The following is a 16359-nucleotide window of genomic DNA, read 5'->3' on the forward strand; positions in this document are numbered from 1 at the left end:
GGCTGGGCTCAGCAAACCATACAGCACTGCCTGATCGTTATTGATACCTACTTCTCCACAACTTGACTAAACAGAGCCAGGCAATATCCATATTAAAGTTCCTTAAAATCACGGAAGAAGGAGATTTCTCATTCCCTGTCACATGCCCGTCAGTGGCGCTGAGGGTCTGGGAGACAGCATATGCACAGAGGAGTGGTCATGAGTGCAGGCTCCAGAGCCAGAGTGACTGGCTAGACCCTGGGCTCCACCACTTCGGAGGCGTGTGACTCCTGGCAAGTTACTTACGACTTTGCCTTATATGCCTCATCTGTGACATGGGTACAATGAGGGTACTTGATCACTTTGTCGGGCTGCTGTGAAGGTCAAATCTGATAACATATATAAAATGCTTATAGCCACTGCAGAGCGCATGGAAAGCAATGAAAAATGGTAGCTGTTATGATTATTACTATCGTAGCGTGGGGAGGATGTGTGAGCCCACGTGAGACAATAAATCATGCCCCAGGTAAGTCTCTTATCTGATGGACAGGTTAATGCAAAGAGAATGAGGACTTGAAGGCTGAGATACGTCAAGTCAGGAACATATTCTCTAAGTTATATTTATTGTCCGAAATCATTGTATCACTATTTAAAATATGCTGTGTCTCTCACGATATTAACTTTTTTAAAGGCTTTATTTTTTTAGAGCAGTTTTAGGTTTGCAGCAAAATTGAGAGGAAAGTATAGAGATTTCTCACATACCTCCTACCCCTACACGTGCACGGCCTCCCCCCATAATCAACATCCCTCAGCACAGTGGTACATTTGTTACAACTGATGAACCTACAATGACACACTGAAATCACCCAAAGTCCATAGTTTACGTTAGGGTTCACTCTTGGTGTTGTACATTCTATGGGTTTGGACAAATGTATAATGACATGTATCCAGTCTCCATAGTTTTGCATTTTCCAGAAAGTCATATAGTTGGAATCATACAGTATGTAGCCTATTCAGATTGGCTTCTTTCACTTAGTAATATGAATTTAAGCTTCCTCCCTATCTTTTCATGGCTTGAGAGATTATTTCTGTTTAGTGCCGAATCAGATTTCATTGTCTAGATGTACCCCAGTTTATCCATCCATTCGCTTACTGAAGGACATCTCGGTTGCTTTCAGGTTTTGGCAATTATGAAAGCTGCTATGAACATCCATGTGCAGGTTTCTGTGAGAACCTAAGTTTTCAACTCCTTTGGATAAATACCAAGGAGCAAGATTTCTAGATTGTATGCTACGAGTATGCTTAGTTTTGTAAGAAACCACCAAACTGTCTTCCGAAGTGGCTGTACTATCGTGCATCACCACCAGCAATGAGTGAGAGTTTCCGTTGCTCCACAGCCTCATCAGCATTTGGTGGTGTCAGTGTTCCAGATTTTGGGCTTTCTAATAGGTGTGTAGTAATATCCATTTTGTTTTAAATTGCATTTCATAACATATGCGGTGGAGTATCTTTTCATATGCTTATCTGCCACCTGAATATCTTCTGGGGTGAGTTGTCTTTTAGGGTCTTTGGCCCATTTTTAAATTGGGTTGTTTTTCTTATCATTGAATTTTACGAGTTTTTTGTATATTTTGGATAACAGTTTCTAAAACCACCATCTTATTTCTTCCATGAGTGATTGTAAGGGATGAAGAATTCATGTTAAATATCCTTCTCCGTGTGACTTTCTTCTAACTAACCTGTATGTGTTTCCTGAGGCTGCTGTAACAAATGACCACAAACTTTGTGGCTTAAGACAACAGAAATTCATTCGCTTATGGTTCCGGAGAACAGAAGTCCAAAATCAGTTTCACTGGGGCTGAAATCCAGATGCGGGCAGGGCCGTTCTTTCTCCAGAGGCTCTAGGGGAGAATCTGCTCCTTGCCTCCCGACAGCATTTCTTGACATCACCCCAATCTCCACTTTGTCTTCACATTGCCTTCTCCTGTGTGTGCCTTCTCCTGTGTTGTCTGTATCAGATTTCCCTCTGCCTCTCTCTTATATGGAAACATGTGATTGAATTTTGGGCCCAACTGGATAACCCAGGATAATCCTCCATCTCAAGACGCTTAACTTAATCATATCTGCAAAGACCCTTTCTCCAAACACAGTAACATGTACAGGTTCCAGGGATTAGGACACAGGTATCTTTGGAGGGACTATTTTTAGCCTATCACATGACTTACACAACTTAAATTGCAAATATTGAGGCTATTTTTGTGAAAATCATGCTAAATGTACCATTTCCAGATTTAACCCATAGGATTAACAATATTCATAACAAATCTGCGAACGCATTTTTTCCAGCTTAACACTCCCTTAGTTGGCCATCAAGGTTATAAAAATAATGGAATACGTTGGCTCTGTCCTAGGCATCCGTTGGATCCCTTAACACAGATGCTCTGTGCCTTTCCTAAGGAACCATCAGCCCTGCCCTCACCTCAGCTGTCTGGCGAAGTTAATGTGTTTGCTTTTAGTCTGAAAAAAATTTCCCTTCCCCAGGTTCTTGCTGGAGAATATAGCTCCTGATACTATTACACAATTCTTCTTAAAAAACTCAACCACTAGATAGACTGCTCACGAAGAATTGCCTGAAAATCACCTGCTCTTCAACATAGCTTACATTTTATCCTAGGATCAAGACAGTTCACTGGAGAGACATGTACTTGCCTCACCACCCCCCCGGCCCCCGTTTTGGCATGAGGCCAGCGGGCTGCGCTGAAGGACATTAAGACACACCCCATAGAGGTCACGTAGAGCCCGCGGGTGTGACATTAGGGAGGAGACTGTGCCATCCATCACTGGGCCCTTTATGAAGATCTATGGCATAAGGTTCCTCTCTGGACTTGGTGGAGAACAGCTATTCTGAGGACTACTATCCATCTGACCGTGTGATCTACACCCCTTCCTTGCTCTGCCCGCAGTTTACTTCTTTCCCAGCCCCGTTTAGAGCCTGTGGTGTGAACTTTCGTGTGTCACACTTACTCTGACTTTATTAAGTTTTCCCTTCTTTCTCTCTTTTTCTCCACTTATAATACAATAATAAAAACTGATTCCAACAAATGAACAAATATTTCAGTGTATCATTTCAAATCCTTTTTCTGGGGCATAAGGAGGAGTTTTAAGCAATAAATATTATTTTTAAAAATTGATGATTAAAATATGATCCATGCATTTTTACAGGAAAACTAAAGTGACCTCGTACTTTCATGTCACAGAGTTTCTGAAACATGGGTGTGGCCTGAGACCAGGCCTCCTCTGACCATTGCTGCCTTATGGCCGTAGCAATCCCAGTGTAGTCGGTTGCATTATTTGAAACTACCAGCTATAAAAACAACCCTAAAAAACTTAATTACGCTGATGACTCAGTCAATAACATGGCTCCCTGCTGTTTCAGAAGGAAGAATTGCCTCTGTGGGCTCTTCTTCCTCCTTTATTTACCCTGTTATAGATCCACGGTGCTCCTTGAAGAAAGCGTCGTAATTTCTCCAAATAAGCGAGAACTGGAGAATACCCCATGGATTGTTCCAGCATTTTTATGTTTCACTGACTTATCTGCCCCTTGATAACTGAGCCCTTCTCTATTATTCATTATAATTACATAAAAATCCTTCTCTAAAGCTGTTCGTTTGTTCTTTATCCCTAAAGTCACCTGTGAAACAGGCATCCATTTTCATCAAGGGCATGCAGCACAGAGAAAGTGGAGAATGCCAAACAAGGTGATAGAAAAAGAAGATTCCTGCTTCGTTTCTATTAAGAAATGCAAATTTTCAACAAATAGTAGATGGCTTCATTTTATAAAGTTAAACAAGATAGACACAGAAATCATTCGATGTTAATTTAGTGAACAAAGACTTTGCTGCAATATTCTTTGGAGTTTCTACATTTGTATCAGCTGCTGACCAGGGTGAGCCAGGCTTTGGTTTGGGAACCTTACCTAATGCTAGTTACAGACGTCGTCATGCTTGTTGGGACTTTTCCAGTAAATGTGGGAGGAAGCACATTCTCGTCCCACTTCAGTGCCTAACTCGGATGTTTTTATTGTTGTTGCTTACCTATGACAGTCCCCTTATTCCTTTTTTTTTTTTTTTTTCAGCTAATGTCTACTGATTAAAAACCACATTACAGGAAAACTAACGAGTATTAGTTTAAAATGCAAGTATAAATTCAAGTACAGAGTAGAGAAAGAAATTTTCATGAGAAACAACTACAGGCAGACCTCAGAGATCTTGCAGGTTTGGGTCCAGACCACCACGATAAAGCGAATACCACAATAGAGTGAGTCACATGAATGTTTTGGTTTCCAGTGCATATAAAAGTTATGTTTACATTATATTGTAGTCTTTTAAGTGTGCAATAGCATTATGTTAAAAAAACAATGCACATACCTTATTTAAAAATACTTTATTGCTAAAAAAATGCTAATCATCATCTGAGCCTTCAGCGAGTCAAAATCTTTTTGCTGGTGGAGGGTTTGAAATTATTTCGAGAATTACCAAAATGTGACAGAGAGACACGAAGCGAGCAAATGCTGTTGGAAAAATGGCACCAATAGACTTGTTTGATACAGGGCGGCCACAAACCCTCAATTTGTCAAAAACGCAATATCCATGAAGCACAATAAAGTGAAGCACAATAAAATGAGGTATGCCTGTAGATGATTAACTGAAGATGTCATTAAATACATTATAATAAATATTTGGCCCAATAATTACACGAGTATGATGGAGTTAAGAGAACAGATAACTTCAATCTAGTGTTAATTGACTTTTCAAAGACTGTAATATCCAGAAACAAATGCAAATAATATTTCAAATTAACTGATGACAAAGCAAAACATCAAACAGTCACCCTGGAAACTGGAGGTGCGTGAGGTTAACCCCAAGTGAGAAGAATCTTAAATCTATTATCATTTCACCTTAACAGTAACTATCCTAAGAGTATTGGACTAACCTATGTTTTCTTTTTGCATCGAGTTGCTTTAAAATGAAAACACCTACTTGTATGGTACTTGACAGTACTGATGCTTCTTTTTTAATCTCTTATCTCATTGGAAAAGACCAAGTAGGAAGTAGGAAGAGCACGTATTAGTCTCATTTTTTAAAATAAGGAAACGGAGGCTCAGAATGACTAAGTGATCTGCCCAAAGCCACACAAGTAGACTGTGATGGGAGGGGCTGACACTCAAGTCGGCTGGCCTGACAGTAAAGTTCTATTTCTATTTGGCCATTACAGCTACTGTTTTTCTTTTCATTTGATTCACTTCACATGGAATGCTGATGTGCCTGGGGAAAAATCCACTCTATTCAAAGGTTGTTTCTCTTACAGTTTTTTTAAAAAACAAATCAAGAGTAATGGCTGAGTTTATTTAACAAAGAAACCATCGCATGTTCCTGCGAAAAGCAAAACAACCACTTACCCGTTTACGGAGTTTCTCTGCAGCATCGAGTTCAGCTTTAATTGTCTTATCAAATTTATTTAATAGTTTAGGCTTCTTTTTCTTCACTGAAAGAAAAAAAGAGGTTTTTAATTTTTATTTTATGTTTTTGTCTAGAAATAGTTCTTGAGAATAGTGATTTACAAAAGTAGTAAGAAACCTAGCATTGGTCCTGAGCCTCTAACTGGAGAACCAAGCACACTCCTGGCTCAGCTTCCCACACGGCTCTCCCATCCCCCAGGATGACCCAGTCGGTAACTGCCAAACCACAGGGAGACGGCCAGGGCCCTTTTTCTCAAATGCTCGAAGGTGTTCTTGGGAGACTGGGTGCATTCTGGTATCCTGAAACTCTCAGGATAGTGACCTAATTTCTGGAATGAAAATGGTAGGTATGATTTCTAAACTCTTAGGATCAAATCCTTGGCTAAGCCCAAAAGACTGCTTACAACTGTCTTTGAACACACCCACAGTGTCTCCCGATCAGATAAAAGTAGGAAATTACTCTCAAGGGACTCAAGTGGGTAGGATTTCTTAGTCTAGGACTCAAGACCCTTCCATTGCATCCTGGACCTAAATTCCAGCATATTCCATACTGTAGCCAGATGGGACCACCCCTCGTTCCCCAAATAAGCTTTCTGCCATTTCTGAGGCTACTTTCTCCAAGTAAAATGGCTTGTTCCTTGTCAGTTGAAAATACGCCCCTCCTTCAACAACCAGCTCAAAACCACACTCACTCCACATATCACTCACAGAAGTGCTCTGCTTTCTCTATCACACGACTGAAGTCCTCAGCACCATGCATATGTCTTTTTTTTTTGTGGTTCTTCCCCCTATTATATGGGACTTTTATGTACTTATCTCGGTTCCGTTTCAAACCATAAGCCCCTGCAGAGTGGCACCATGTCTTTGATGCAAACTGAATTTCCTCCTGCTGACTCAGCCTGAAGTCACGACCAGCAGGGGAGGGGCGGGGCCTGCGGGTGCGCACCTGGCAGGGGCTGCGGAGTGGACCCAGAGCAGATAATCCTGTCTCAGGGCTCAGAGCATGACCAGGTGTGACCTTGAAGGGTAAGCCGGATGTTCCAGGTAGAGAGAAATGAGAACAGTCAGAGGAGAACTTCCTTAACGTTCTGACATTAAGCCAACACTTTCAGTTCCCTGTGCTCTGTCCCCAGGTGAAGGAGGAGGGGTTCTCCCGCCTAAGGTCACTCCCCGCCCTGCCCCACAGGCCCGCACTCTGCTGTCTCCATCTCCTCCTCCGTAGGTCTCCTCACTCTGGCTTTCCTCTGAGCCCCTATCCACGTTTCAGAGTGCTGAAGTCTCCACCATCCTAAAGCCAGCAAACCAACCAACCAGGACAAACCTCAGCCTCCCCCAGCTACTCGTCATCCTCTCCCCCCTCCCCTCCCTCGTGGCTCCCTTTCCACCCACAGTGTTCTTGTCCTCACCCACCACAGGGGCAAAAGCGAGTCGTCCAGAAGGAAGGAGGCTCAGTGGTTAAGAGTCAGATGGCAGGGCCCTGAGTCCCAGCTCCATGACCTAAGTCAAGCTGGTGGTAGACTTTTCCGACTTTCACTTCCCTAATCTATAACATGGGGTGGTGTTTTTGAGAATTAAATAATACTGCATGTGGGCAACTAGCACAGTGACCAACATACAGTAAGTGCTCCGTATCTGAGAGCTAATAATGCTTACGGCCATCTCTGCAAGCCCCGCTGTGCCTTTTTCTCCCATCCAACCTGGCCCCCCTGCAGCGTCAGACACGGCGGGCTCCTCCCTCCTTCCTGAAAGGGTCCCTCGCCTTGACTTCCGTGTTGCCCGCCCTCCTGGTTTTCCTCCTGTCTCCCCAGCATGTCGTGCTCATCAGGGTCAGTCTTCAGCCTCCAAAGGGCTTCCACGGTTTAATTTCCAAACTGAGCTACATATTAACTAGTTAATTTTCTCCTGAAATACAAAAATCATAAATCCAAGTGCCTATAGACATAGAGGCTTCAAGCTCAGATCCAAAGTGAAATTCGCTACTGCTCACAAATCTGTTCTGTCTCGGATTTGCCCTATTTCAGAGGATGGCGCTGTATTCATCTGTTTCCAAATCACAAACCTGGTCAGTTTGTGACCAGGGTAAAGAAGAAGGAACTTGAGGAATTATCCAAAGACTGAAAGCAATCGCTACTATTTTTTTTAGCACTCACTGTGTGCCGGTCTCCAGCCCATATCTCCTTTTATTCTCTCAACCTCCTGGACATGGGGAACTTAACTTCACAGGTGTGGCCACTGAGGTTTCAAAGGGGTCAGTCCCTTGACACCTCCCGTATGGCTATTAGCATGGCTGATGCCATCTTGGGCCCTGACAGCTCCTCCCGTCCTTCCATTGACACTACCCAGGACCGTACTGTGCAGTGAATCACTTCTCTGTTGTCAGGGGCTTTAGAGTTAATAGATATTGTTTCATCATCATTAGGACCAGGTGGCCTCTATGCTCTGTTAGTCTCCAAACAATGATGAAGACCTTTGCTGGCGTATTCCGGGCGCCCACAAGACTAGTTACCCACTCATAAATCTTGACTTAGGAATACACGCCGTATTTCCAAGCACCCCATACCCCAGGTTAACTATCAAGTTGTCCCAGTGGCCATAGCCTCTGCGAATGCTTCCAGATCATTTTCTGCCCAATCCCACCCTGTGAGTAAGTTACCCTGTAATAAATTGATCCACTGATTACAGGGGGCTTCCTGCCTCATTGTTCGGTCTCAAGATGCCTTCTCAGTTCAGTGGGCACTTTTTGTTCCGTCCGTCCTCCGACATCTTCCCTCTCCCATCTACATTTCCCACCTGAATGGTTTCCAAAAAGAGGGAAGTTTCCTAAGAATCTTAGCCTCCTGCCTCTCCCCACAGGGGAGGTGGTGTGACTTATCTGATCAGTGAGTTAGGGGGAAGCAACAAGCTTGTGTAGCTCAGTCCCACCCCTTCCCTTCCCCCAGGATGTGTACCACTAATGCTCTGAGCGGATGCCACATCCTGCAGGGAGGGGTCCCCACCCACCTGGCGGAACTAGGGCTGCTCTCCACAGCCTGGAGCGGGCGGGTATGTCCAGTTCTGGGGTTCAAGATTATGAAACCTATTATTCCTGCTCGTTTAAGTCCCATTCTTCAATTCGACTTTTATCAGTAATAAAGCTGACACTTTGATCACTTTTTTCATTTCATTCCTTGTATATAATATCGTTTTAATGTTTATTGGAGTAGAGTTGATTTACAATGTTGTGCTAGTTTCAGGTGTAGAGCAAAGTGAATTGGTTATACATATACATATATCCACTCTTTTTTTAGATTCTTTTCCCATATAGGCCATTACAGAGTATTGAGTAGAGTTCCCTGTGCCAAACAGTAGGTTCTTATTAGTTATCTATTTTATATATAGCAGTGTGTACATGTCAATCCCAATCTCCCAATTTATCCCTTCACCCCTTCCCCCTTGGTAACCATAAGTTTGTTTTCTACATCTGTGACTCTACTTCTATTTTGTAAATAAGTTCATTTGTACCCTATTTTTAGATTCCACATATAAGTGATACCATATGGTATTTGTCTTTCTGTGTGTGACTTGCTTCACTCAGTATGACAATCTCTAGTTCCATCCATTTGCTGCAAATGGAATTATTTTGTTCTTTTTTATGGCTGAGTAATATTCCATTGTTTATAACTCCTAGGCATATACCTGGAGAAAACCATAATTTGAAAAGATACATGCACCCCAATGTTCATTGCAGCACTATTTACAATAGCCAGGACATGGAAGCAACTTAAATGTCCATTGACAGAGGAATGATAAAGAAGATGTGGTACATATATCATTCCTTATATATTTTAAAAAATTGGTATTCTCTTTTATTTATTCCACCTTTCTCTTCTCCTCCCCCCAAGCCCCAAGGCCCCCTATTGTTGAAAAATATGTCTAAAGCAGAGACTGAAAAAATAGTGACTAGTGGGCACATTCCATGGCATGCCATGATATGTTAGCATACGTGCTGAGGACATGGGAAATGAATCGACATTTGGCTGAGACGGGGATTTATAAACGGTGGAAGTTAGTGCCGTGTCACCCAGCACTGACTTACGTCTCTCAATTGCTCGCTTTGGTTTTGCAGAAGTGTCTGTCAGCAGGACGACAGCAGGACCAGGAAAGCCTGGCGAGCACCTGAGCAGACGGTTACTGCCGGCATCAGCACTTTTCCCAAGCACATCTCCTATGTTCCGCTGTTACAGTTAACATGAGGTTTATTTACAAGGGGGGAAAAAAAAAACTATTGGCAGCTTAGGACATCCAAAATATATAGTTAACATTAAAATATGTTTGTTAAATAGCCATACTGTACTCAGTGTCAACATATTTCAGTACCATCACGAAAAAGAGAATATTAAGAATCTCAAAGCGCTCATTACGAAGAGAAATTACTTTGTCCCATAAAATTTCTTTTCACACACCTTCCTATTTAATAGCTGCTAATACTGCTCCTCTCTTTGAAATTCAAGTTTATTCCTATCATGACTATTTTTATTTTTAAGTGTATAAAAAGCCTAAGGCAATTTTTCCAATTGTAAAAAAACACAGATCTGTTCCTTCTTGTTCTGGGGAAACATGTGGTCTTATTGCAGAAACAGGAGTGGGGTCTCAGGGCTCGTGAGAGGATGAAGCAAACTCTCTCAGGCTCTTTGGGCCTCAGTTTCTTCTTCTACAAATGGTTCTCTTAAGGTCTCTTTGAACAAATCCTGCACTTCTAATTTTCAGTTGATTTAAATCATGTTAATAATCTTTCAAAGTAGACCTAGGAGTACTAACATGGGTTGTTAATTTTGTTGAATTTGGATTTTTAAAAATGGTTTAGGAAGCAGATGTTTATGTTTCATAAAACTTTGTACTTTTCTTTTTGGTCACTGCCATTACAAGTATCTTGTCCTTTTCCAAAACCACGAAGAAGGAAAAAAAAGTGACCCGTTGCATTTCAAATCCTGACTTCCCGTGCCGTGGTTGAAACATTAAGAGCAAATGAAACGGACAAGAAGGGAAATAAAAGAATAATTAAAGGCATGAAAAAAGACTAACAATACACATGTAGATTATATAAAAATTAAATGTTGACTCCCTTTCCTCTCCACTTGGTCCATGGAAGAAGATGTTTTCATACCATGGTACATGAGGAGAAGTTGACCACCAATGAAAACAGACACAGAATCTTTCCATCTCTCTATGTCCCTGACACGCTCTGATGATGAGTGATGGAAGCTGCAAGGTCTGCCATAAGGTAGACAGAAAAGCAACTTTCCGGACCTGTCTCCCTGCTTCCAGTCTGTTCTCTCTCTACATTGTCCTCAGGATCTTCCTGAAACACAATCTGTCCATGTTACCCCATTGCCATGGATCCCCCAAACACATAAAATAAAAACTAAACTCCTTTGCATGCCATCCTAGTAACCCTGCTCCTGGTTATCTGCCCGAGAGAAATGATGACACATGTCCACAAAGACTCATATGCACGTATTCACTGAAGCACTGTAACAGCCACAGGTAGAAAAAATCCAAACGTCCATCAACCGGTGGATGGACAGACAGTTTATGGCAGAGCCATACAACAAAATGCTACTCAGCCATAATATGAATACATGCAACAATGTGGATCCCTCTCAAATGCATTACGTTAGGTGAAAGAGGCCAAGTTCAAAAAGCTACTAACTGGATGATTCCCTTTACACAGCATTTTAGAAAAGGATAAACTGTTGGGAAAGAAAACAGATTAGTGGTTTCAGAGGCTGGAGGTGGGAAAAGGGGTTGACTCTAAAGAGAATTTTGAGATACAAAGTTCTAGATTTTAACTGTGGTGGAGAAATTGTAACTAGATGTCAATGCATATGTCAAAACTACACACCACAAAAGGTGGATTTTACCATATGTAAATTACACCTCAATACCTGACTTGACAAAAAAGTTATAAGGAAGAGGCAAGTCACATGATTCTCAATGAAGACTCTTGGGAATTCCCAGGAGGTCCAGTGGTTAGGACTCCGAGCTCTCACTGCGGAGGGCCAGGGCTCGATCCCTGGTCGGGGAACTAAGATCCCGCAAGCCGAGCAGCGCGGCCAAAAAAACAAACAAACAAAAAATAAAATCAATGAAGACTCTTCTCATAGGTATGTCAGTATGAGAAGCATTTGGGCATAAAAACATCGTTCTTTCAAAAATAAAATTAACTGATTTTGAGCTCTCCCCTGCCAACCATGAACCTATCAGGAGGTAATTTGAACTTACTCAAATTCAACTATGCTTAAGAGGCTCCTCCCTGCAAATGTAAGAAAAAAGGAAGAAAAATTCTCTCCTTATTTAATATCCCAGCTACCTTTTCTGCTCCTGTCTCTTTCTTATCATTCATTCAACCCTCCAAGCACCCTACTTTTTATTTTTATTTTTTTTTAAAAATTTGACTACTCTTGAAGTATAGGAAACCATTGCTGCTCTTCTGTGTGTGACTTTGTAAGCAGTGGAGGGGGCCCCAGGCTTTGGACTGAGACCCACATTTTTCATTGGTTCATTCATTCATTCAACTACTTGCTAAAAAGCCACCATGTTTCAAGGATTGTGCTAAGTGCTGGGGATTCAACAGAACATTCCTCAAGGAGGCTACAGTCTTACTGGGGAGAAAGCTGTAAATGGATAATGAATGCTTAGAGGAATGAGGGTAATTATAAGGGTGGACCAGGAGTGGTGCTAATCTTTTTGGGAAGGGGGAGGGAAAGCTTTCTGGGGAAATCGAGGACTTAAGTATATACCCAGATAGAAGGAGCATTCTGGGCAGAGGAAAGAGTATTTATTTTGTAAATCAATCACAAGTTTGGGAAATTGTATTTTCACCATTAGTTTTTTTTCTTTATTTTTCTAAAAATCTCCTCCTGCTTGGATGCTATGGTTTGGTGCAATATATATGTTCTTATTATGGGAATCCGGGCTTTCCAGAATTTTGGAAAGCTCACAGTGGTGGAGATATTGCTCAGGGACCCCGGCCACTGACTTGCTTTCTACCCACATATGGGTACGTGGCCTTAGTGACACTGAACCTGCTTTAAGAGCCAGAAGAGGTCTGAAATGCACGTTCAGGGAGTTTTAGTTTTGTAGAGAGAGGATGTACACCCCAACTGTAAGAGGTGGCACAGCAAGAATGGGGCTTTTGAAAACATGCAAGACAAAGAGTGGACAGCTGTAGCCCCGCATCCCAGCCAGAGGCGGGATTCAAGATACCCACGCTGAGGGCCAAACCACCTGCTCTGCCCGGGGCTGCCATCTGCTTTTGATACAACACTCTAAGCTGATTAAGGACCTTAAATTAACTTTACTGGGAGAAAGAGAGAGAGAAAATGAGAACTTCTCCCACCAACTCAAAACCTATCTGAAATGTTGTATTTAGTCAAGAAAAATACGTACATCTTGAAATAACCCTTTCACAGTTGTTTCCTGGAACCAGCTTTACTGCCTTTGACAAACTGGCTCCTAGTCACTCTATCTTCGCCTCCTGTTACTTACCTGTAAAGCAGTTTACATTTCCTTTACACAGACTCTCAAATTTCGCATGAACTTGTGACACTTCCGTGACTTTTCTCATGGTGTTATTTTTGGTGGTGGTTGGGTGTGGGAGCTTGGAAAACCCTTCCCTCTATTTCTACCAAAGAATACTCTCTTTCAACCTTCAAGACCTAGTTTAAATGCTATTTCCTCTATCAAGTCATCTATAGACATCCTCGTGAAAAAATAAAACAACAAAACTTTCTCCTCTGTGCTCATACAACACTTTGCTTCTAGAAATAGCAAAGTTTCAGGCTGTGTTTAAGTTGGCCATGTGGTTATATATGATGTACACTCTCTTCCCCACGCCACCCCCCATACTGTTGGATTGTTAATTTTTGCGAGGAAAGAACTGTGTCTTCCTCATAATTTATTTCCAGCACAGCACATGGTCTGTCCCATAAAAAGTCTTCAATTAATGTTTCTGAATGTATATAAATACATGCACGCACGAATGAACCAGAATATTCCATGAAATCTTGCCATGTGCTATAACATGGATGGACCTAGAGGGTGTTATACTAAGTGAAATAAGTCAGACACAGAAGGACAAATACTGTATGATTTCACTTATATGTGGAATCTGAAAAACAAAACAAACAAACAAACAAAATAAGACAGAAACAGACTCACAGATACAGAGAACAAACTGGTGGTCGCCAGAGGGGAGGGAGTTAGGGGGTGGCTGAAAAAGGGGAAGAGGATTAAGAGGACAAACTTCCATCTATAAAATAAATAAGTAACAGGGATGGAATGTCACATAGGGAATATAGTCAATAATATTGCAACAACTTTGTATGGTGACAGATGGTAACTGAACTTATCGCGGTGATCATTTCATAATGTATAAAAAATATCAAATCACTATGTTGTACACCTGAAAGTAATATTAAATGTTAATTATAACTCAATTTAAAAAAAAGATATTCCAGAAGGGGATATCCATGTCAATTTGTAACTTAGGCGTATCAGTTGTTTAAAAAACAATCGGAAAATTGTAAGCACCCAAGATAGAGAATGAATTGAGAATGAGAATAGCGTGCTTTATAAAGAAGGTCTAGTCCAAAAAGTGTCAACAGACAACAAAAGAGGGGACGGAGGAGGCAGGTAAGAGAAAGACACAAGGCAAGTGCGAGACAATCCCCACTGAAGATTTTATAGAGAACACCGATATTTATTTCTTATTCCATTCTAGTTTTTCCATATATTTAGAATTTAGAACACAATGGCAGAATGTTAGACTCAACTAACCAGTAAGTCCTTGGACTGCAAAGTTCAGCTGATTTTAGTAGAACATAAAAACTACACTAAGCAGCTTGCTTTTTATGTTCTGAGTCTCTGCTTAATGCCTTGTCAAACTATTTGCTGACAATAATAGTTGACACTCATTGATCACTTACCCTGCTAGACATGTGCAACTCACCCAGGCTGCCCAAATTGTCAACAGTAGGAGCCAAGACTGGAGCTGGGGGTTGTCTTGACTCCAGTGTCTATGCTTTTGACAACATTTCGTTGTATACCTGGCATCTGGCCCAAAGTTCAGAAACCAGGGTGTTCCTGCATGTTTGGAGAGTGATGACAGAGTGGAATTAAGTATTAGTGTAAGTATTATGTTGTATAAGGAAGTAGCTGAACTTTGTACTACTCGTCTCAGAGGATAAAGGCAGTTAAATAATCACAGTGATTTCTCTTCATTTTGTGTCTCAAAGACCCAGTGTGTACACATTACACAGAGACACCTGGCTCAGCAGGAAGGTCACAGGGTATGGGGTCTGGAGGCCAGGGTGTGAGCCCCACTTCTGCCTTTCTTAGGTGACTTGCTTAGTCTCACTTCCATGAAACAGGAATAATGTCTGATCCCTACCTACCAACCATAAAGGAACATAAAATATCATATACATATTAATCATGACTTCCATCTATAATACCTTATTTTCATTTCCTTTAAAATTCTGCTCTTTAATTAAATGGGAGATATGTATGACCTACCTTATTAGTAAATGTTTGAGGAACTAATTTTTTTTTAAGATACCAGATTTGCTCTACGGTCAAACATTTCTCTGGCAGAGATTTTGGACAACTAATAACTTTGCCAAACCATTCCTACATCCCGTTTGTATTTCCTGGGTCAACAAAGGACTAAGGAGCTATGGGGCCCCATTGCACTCCCCTTGCTCCCTAAACCCTACCGTGTTTTCAAGCAGGACCACATAAAATATGAAGGGTTGCTTTTTGTTATAGGTATCCAAAGGTGGAATTGGATAAAAAATAATCTAAAGAGCAAAATGATTTAAGGGAAGGAAGAGTAAGACCAAAATAAGACATTGAAGAAAAATGTGCTCTACATCTGAGATACAGCCTGAAGCTTTGAAATAATCATGTAATGCTTATTGCAATATTATTCATGTTAAATAGCAGTTAAACCACGACAGACCCCACTACATATTTTAATCTTCCTATGTTACAATTGGAAGTTAATTTTGCTTTTCTTTTTAAAATCAGTGATAGATTTCAGTGTAAGAAAAAAAACCTCCAGGCTAAATTTGTCTGGCAGTGAGAAAATCTATAAATTAAGGCAAATAACAAAAAAGAAGGAAACAACAGAGTGAAACATTCAAGACTTCAAGAATCCAGTACTAGGGTTTTTGATGAAATTCCTCCTGCTGGGTACAGGGAAAGCAAGCCCAGATCTACCAATGCTCCTCCAAGGCACAGGCAGGGATGTTGGTGGGAGCTCTCAGTTCTTTTCTCTTTCATTTACAAGTTGGAATTGTGCAAGGTATTCTATTGCTATGCTTCACACGAGGGTCTGAAATAAATCTGCTTTCATATCGATAGTGGGTCATGTTATTTGTTGTTGGGAAACCCAGTCAGCAGACAGCCACAGAAGTGCTTCTGGCGGGAGTCTTTGTGTTATCACTGTGAAAAAGGAAAATTAATGTGTTTGATCCAAAAAGAGCCCCTTCTGAGCCCACTTCCTCTAATGTGATCTATCCACCTTGCAGGTATTTAGTAGGGGGAGAAGAAGTAAATCTTGGCAACTCAGGGGAGACTGTCTTACTTGCCAGCCTTTACTGATGATTAGAGGGAAGAAGAAAGGTGGACCCTTCCTTTCCTCCTACAGCTAAGGAATAATGGACTTTTGTTCTTCTGAGTTAAATATCAACTACATGCCAGCAGGAGTTCAACATTCAAAGCTTAAACTACACAGCATAAATGTTTTTCTGCTGAGAGACACTAACTAATACAACACAGTAAACATTATATAAAGGGCAATTGTTTTCCTCTGCCCCCTC

General features: G+C 41.3%; 1 protein-coding gene across 2 annotated transcripts in view; it reads right to left on the reverse strand.

The window, feature by feature from the left end:
• ASPH (aspartate beta-hydroxylase) overlaps positions 1-16359 on the reverse strand; it is a 227733-nt gene that overhangs the window by 64192 nt on the left and 147182 nt on the right. For both annotated transcript variants that reach the window (XM_061171943.1, XM_061171942.1), the window contains one exon: positions 5438-5523. In XM_061171943.1, the coding sequence (XP_061027926.1) occupies positions 5438-5523 (86 nt within the window). The remainder of the gene's footprint in view (positions 1-5437; positions 5524-16359) is intronic.

The sequence above is a fragment of the Eubalaena glacialis genome, chromosome 17 (assembly GCF_028564815.1).
Source record: "Eubalaena glacialis isolate mEubGla1 chromosome 17, mEubGla1.1.hap2.+ XY, whole genome shotgun sequence".
NCBI classification, from domain to species: Eukaryota; Metazoa; Chordata; class Mammalia; order Artiodactyla; family Balaenidae; genus Eubalaena; species Eubalaena glacialis.